This window comes from Gekko japonicus, unplaced genomic scaffold (assembly GCF_001447785.1).
Source record: "Gekko japonicus isolate JY-2015 unplaced genomic scaffold, Gekko_japonicus_V1.1 scaffold1847, whole genome shotgun sequence".
In the NCBI taxonomy this organism is placed as follows: Eukaryota; Metazoa; Chordata; class Lepidosauria; order Squamata; family Gekkonidae; genus Gekko; species Gekko japonicus.
Window position 1 is genome coordinate 70,187 of NW_015163144.1, and position 5,615 is coordinate 75,801.

The 5,615-nt window shown below is 39.4% G+C and overlaps 1 protein-coding gene across 1 annotated transcript in view; it reads left to right on the plus strand.

Annotated features, from left to right (window-relative positions):
• Positions 1 to 5,087, plus strand: part of PTPN4 (protein tyrosine phosphatase, non-receptor type 4) — a gene marked incomplete at its 5' end in the record, with an annotated part of 66,259 nt that extends 61,172 nt beyond the window's left edge. The window contains one exon of the mRNA XM_015406991.1: positions 1,849 to 5,087. Within this exon, the coding sequence (XP_015262477.1) occupies positions 1,849 to 1,935 (87 nt within the window). The remainder of the gene's footprint in view (positions 1 to 1,848) is intronic.
• Positions 5,088 to 5,615: the final 528 nt, after the last annotated feature.

A 5,615-nucleotide genomic window follows, 5' to 3' on the forward strand; every position in this document is an offset into this window, starting at 1 on the left:
TGATAAGAGCTGTTCTTGAAAAAAGGAGCAGTTTCTGTCAGAGCTCTCTCAGCCCCGCCTACCTCACAGGCAATGTTCCCTCTAAGCTGAGTTAGTGTGAGCTAGCTCACACATTTTTGTCTTTGCTCAGGAAGGATGGCTCCAGAGCAAACCAACTTTAATGCCAGTGGCTCACAAAGTAGAATTTTTGCTCACAAGACTTCATAGCTTAGAGGGAACATTGCTCACAAGGTGTCTGTTGTGGGGAGGGGAAGGGAAAGGAGTTTGTAAGCCGCTCTGAGACTCCTTTGGGTAGTGAAGGGCCATGGGGTATAAATCCCATCTCTTCTCTTCTCTTCTTCTTCTTCTCTCTTGGTGTGCCGCAGGTGTCCTCCCTCTTCCCTATAACAGTATTTTGTTCATACAGCAGGTGAAATCTGAGAACAGAAAGCTCTTTTTGTGCACACAGCTTTCTCTGGATCAGGGCACACACTCTGTTCAGGAAGAAGAAATAAAAGTAGTTATTAAGTCTTCAAAAGGAAATTTAAATGCACTTTTTTTAAAAAAAGAAAGTGACTAGTGTACCGCTGTTTAATCATACAATAGATAATACTGAAATCTGAAATGATTCAGATATTTCCACACATACATTGTCAACAAAATGTCATGGGCTTAATTTTTCATGTTTTAAATGAACAGTACTGAGCTGCTCTAAATGCAAGTGAACTATGTAAATTGCAATCCCATATGCACTTAAAATACATAGTGTAAACTAAACCTAATTTGGACAGTTGGTTTGTCAGAGTTCAGTAACAGTAATATACTAGCAGGGGACTTGCAAGGACTTGCAAAGGGTATCTTACTTTCCTCTCCCCCACTATTTCCTCTTTCCTTTTCCTGAAAGGCCCCCCCTCCCATGGCCTGTCCCCTTTCCCTGCTTCTTATTTTCTATCCCATCCACCCGTGAACCGACCTTTATCTGCCCTAATGTCTTCAGCTTTCTCTGCTTCCCCCAGTTGCACAATACCAAACACTAGGCTGGGCTGAATTGCATGGTGGGGAAACTGCAAGGAATGGGGGGGGGGTGTTCATCTCATCTTTCCCTGTATCTACTTCCCAACATTATTTTGTTTAGGCTGGGTGTGCAACAGTGGCAGAACAAGCTTCCATAACAGAGCGAGGATTCGAACCTTGGTCTCCTAGATCCTACACTAAAACTCTAACCACGACACCAAACTGGCTTTTGTGGAGTGGCTGTTGTCGAACAATAGCAAGCAGCCAACCTGGGGGAAGTCATGCAAGCTACATGGCAGCATGTTGTCTGGTGGTTGCTGCTTGGCCTGACCCCATGAGTCCTCCCCTCAAAGGCCAAAACCACCCTGGAAAAGGGCTCTTCCTGCTCCCCCTGCCTTTAACTGGACAGAAACCAAACTTGGAAGGCTGGGAATACTATAGTAGTTCCTTAGCAACAGCCACCGAGGGCATTTATCTGTTAAAGCTAAAGGTGCTGCTTCTATCATTTGGGGGCATTATAACTGATCTCTCAAAGTATTTGTTGTTACATTTTGTATTTTTCTGCCGATCTGTCCATAGCCTCACAGATGAGGCCATATTGAGAATTAGGTGCATTGATGCAGTTAAAATTTGAAAATGTTTACTGAATCCAGGAAAAGTAACTTCCAACATTGCTATCGGCTTCGTATTTTGATATGAGGCTTGCCTACAGTAAACTGCAGTGAGATGCTAAGGCTGCAAAAGCTTTGTGGAATTGATTGTGTAGAACTTTTTGGGACTGATTCTTTCTGATATCTTAATGCTATGATTTGTATCTTTGTAATTAAAAATTCACCTTTTTAAACTGTTTTTCAGAGTCAATACAGGTTCGTTTGTGAAGCTATTTTGAAAGTGTACGAAGAAGGACTTGTTAGACCTTTTATGACATCACTGGATAAATAGAAAGCAAAAAGAGACTTTTTGGAAGAACTGGTATAAGACACTGGCTGCACTTGTTGTGCGATAACTTTGCTTGCAAGAAATGGTGTCTGGAAACAATGAAGAACTGAAAAGAACTTGGAAAAACTTCAGCACTGTTGCACTTTATGTTGAAACTGAAAACAGTCTCTAAAACACGATGTTTTTTTCCTGTGTTGGAAGACTCTCTTCATGCTTTGCTCTGAACAAACCACAAACTACATGAGCTCCCTGTGTTCAGGATGACTTTTCCAGACTTGGGTGTAGTGCCATAGAGTTCATTTTTGTTTGAACTGCTGCAAAAAAGAAAAAAAGGAAAAAGGAAAAAAAAAAAGCTTGGAATGCTTTTACTTTCTGTTTGACACTTGTGTCTTTCAAATTAACAATACACACAAAGCCATCTCTTCCAGTGCCAGATTGATTTGCTGTGTTCAGATCCTTGCTATCTTTGTCTTCATTCTAGTGAAACGTTAGCAATATTACGGCTACTACACACTGCCTACTAAAGCAGCACATTTTGCCCTATGCCCCTCTCGAATCTAACTTGATCAGTAGTGGAAAGCTGCAATCTGTCCTGACCCAGCAGTAGCACTATAAAGGCCCTTTATCCAGCATCTTGTTTCACGTGGGGTAGAAAGGACATCTCTTTTGAACTGGTAGTTCAGTTTCTTGGTTGTGTCATGATGTTGGCGTGTTTCAATTCACCTGATAACTTTACATAAAGAAAACAGTCTGTCTTAACCCCCTAAGTGCCTTGAAACTTACAGTGTATGGCTTGGATCCTAAGGTGCCATGGTGCAACACCAGTTCCTCTGTCAGAACAGCATTGATGTTTGCAGAGGGAGGGCAGTTTTTGCAAATTCCTGCTTTGCCCCCCACCCTGTTACTGGGGGTACCTGCGAGAGCCCACTTTTGGATAGCACAGAAGGCTGCAGTGGGAGGGGGGGAGAAAAGCGGAAGGCCCCATCCTCAAGTGCAGCTCCAGTTGTGCTGCTTAGGATCCAAACCTGCCTTAACGGATAGGCACTGGTATAGGCCCTAAAGGGGAAGTCTCATTATTGAAGCTTTTTTTTATTTTAATGGGTTCACATTTCAAAGCATGGCCCTTGGTGCTTAGAACATGGTAGCATGGGGGGGAGGGGCATGTCACAGAAATACCATTCTTCCTCTTTCTACAAGGACCTGCATGCTACTAAACAAAAGCACCCTAGCCTATTAAATAAGCATTGTTTACTGCTATGAAATGAAGTGGGAAAATCTGACACATTCCTTTCATTTGGTAAAAGGTTTGCAGCCCGTAAAATCATTTTAGAATTTGTTCCTCTGTTTTATCCTTATGCGGAGAAGGAAAAGCTTTGTAACTTAAGGTAGAGGATATAACTTTTTACTAGCACTGATGCTTTGCTTTAAACATGCCTATCTAAGGTAATCCTTTCCCCCATCACCTGCTTCCCATTAATTTCCTGAGTTTCCCCCCTGCTGTTTTTCAAGTTCTGCTTGTACTGGACTGCTTTTAAAGGGGGGCAGGGTGGTAAAGGCCAACAACTCATCCCTAAAACATTTGTCCTTGTTTGGATTTCCATGTTGTTCTTTCTTGAGACAAAACTGTTAATATTTGTGTGCCTCCTTTCTGAAGTTATTTGCATGTATGCAGGAGAGGCAGTTCTTTGATACAGTATCTGAGCTCATTCTACAGACATGTATAGCTTTTCACATTTTTTTTCTAGGTGAAGCCAACAGACTAGTAAGGGTGTCCAGCCTTGCACAGTAAGTTGGGAATTGTTTTTATAAAGACTATCTTCAGACCCTATATTTAAATGTTTGGTTATAAAGCATTTTCTTAAAATCAGGATATGCAAAGTACAAAATGAGAAAATGAATTATTTTAAAATAGTTTTTTCTTAAAAAAATTATGGTGTATAATCACTTCTATATATATTTAGAAGGACCCACAGGTACAATGGCAGCAACCTAGCACTGTAATGCCAAATGAGAGAAAATGTAAAGCCTCTTTTTAAAAGATTTTTAAAAAATCAGCCCTTATTTCCAAAGCAAGGCTGTGATATATGTTTCTAGATTTAACATTGCCAAGCACATTTTTTAGTGTTTCCTTTACCCACGTGTGGCTGAATGCAGTTGTACTGTCAGTAGGAATACAATATGTTTGTGCTTTGACAAGCTGGTCCACTTTCTAAATCTGCTTATACTTTTGAAAGCTGTGAAAGTTCAGGGGTTGGTGAGAACAATGTTGTTGTATACGAAGTAATAACTGAAGGAGCCACTTTTTCATAGTCTGTTACTATTCAGCAGGGCATGAGAGGCTGTGTGAGCATTTTCATTAGGCTTAGAGCAGATGACAAATTGCAATGTGGTGACTGCTTAGAATCTTTCCGTGCAGTTATCTGAAACCATCATTACGTGTTTGGGCAAACAATGTAAAAAATTCTTTTATTGAAAGCCTATAGTAGTTCTTTCCAGCCAATGTGATGGCCATGAAAAGAAATAATGGTAAGCATACTTCACATTCATGCTCTGTTTTAATATGTTTTGCATCAAAAGTGTTACGATATACGTGGAAAGTCCCCCCCCCACTTTTGATTTTAAAATATTGAGTTTCACTGTTCTAGGCCATAGTGTTGGTCATTTATCGGGCTAATTTAAGCACTTGTAGCATATAAGGAACTCTTATGTGGTTGCATCTATTCTATTGAAACAATATTTGGTTTCACTTTTGTCGACCTATAAATTAAAGTAGCATTGCCCTTTTTTATAAACTTAGGAGCAAAAGGACTAGAAAGTTTATAGCAACACTGTGTGTCATTAGTATTTTACGTATGTGATATTCTTATGTGAAGTTGCCAAAGCAATTTGAATTCATGAGGAATATTTATACCACAATGTATAGCTTTGTTGGGGGATATTTTTCATATTCAGTACATTTGATGCCATGTACAGGCAGACACATCAGTCGTCTTAAAAAGCTCTCCCTCCTGATATAAGCTGATTTAAGGCTTACTGGTTAGTTGCCATGAAGAAATGTTGAGAGAGATTCGTTTGGGCAGGGTCACCAGCTAATCCACAAGCTGCGGGAGTTTCCCTCAATGCGCATTTGGTAAGGACAGAGTAATAATAAAGCATTTTGCTGTAAATGTGGTTTTCCACAGAATACATCTTCTCATTATGGTATCAATAACCTTTTACTAATATTTTTATATGTCCTGAAAGTTAATATTGCTAATTACTTTTCATTGGGTTATGAAGAGCTGTATCAAACTAAAACAACAAAAATATTTTTTGTATGTGTTTCATGCTGTATTAAAACATGAATGTATGTTTGAGGCATAATGACATATAAAATAATGAGTGCTATGAATGTTGGATTTTATGGATGATTATTTTCGTACTGTTTGCTAAAAAAGGGGTGGGGGGAGAGCAGTCTGTAACACTTCCAGATGTTTTTTTTAAATTCCAGTTGTTTTCATTGTAAATAAGAGCAATAGGTTAATACTTTTGTGCCAATATATGTTTAAATGTATGGGAGTTTTGTTCTGTCTTCAGGATTGAAAGCTGCAATTATTTAAGGTACTTTTGAAGGTTTGTCAGATGTAGAAAACTAGGAGTCTTAAGGTTTTTTTAAATTGCCTTTTTAGTTGTGTGGCTTTTGG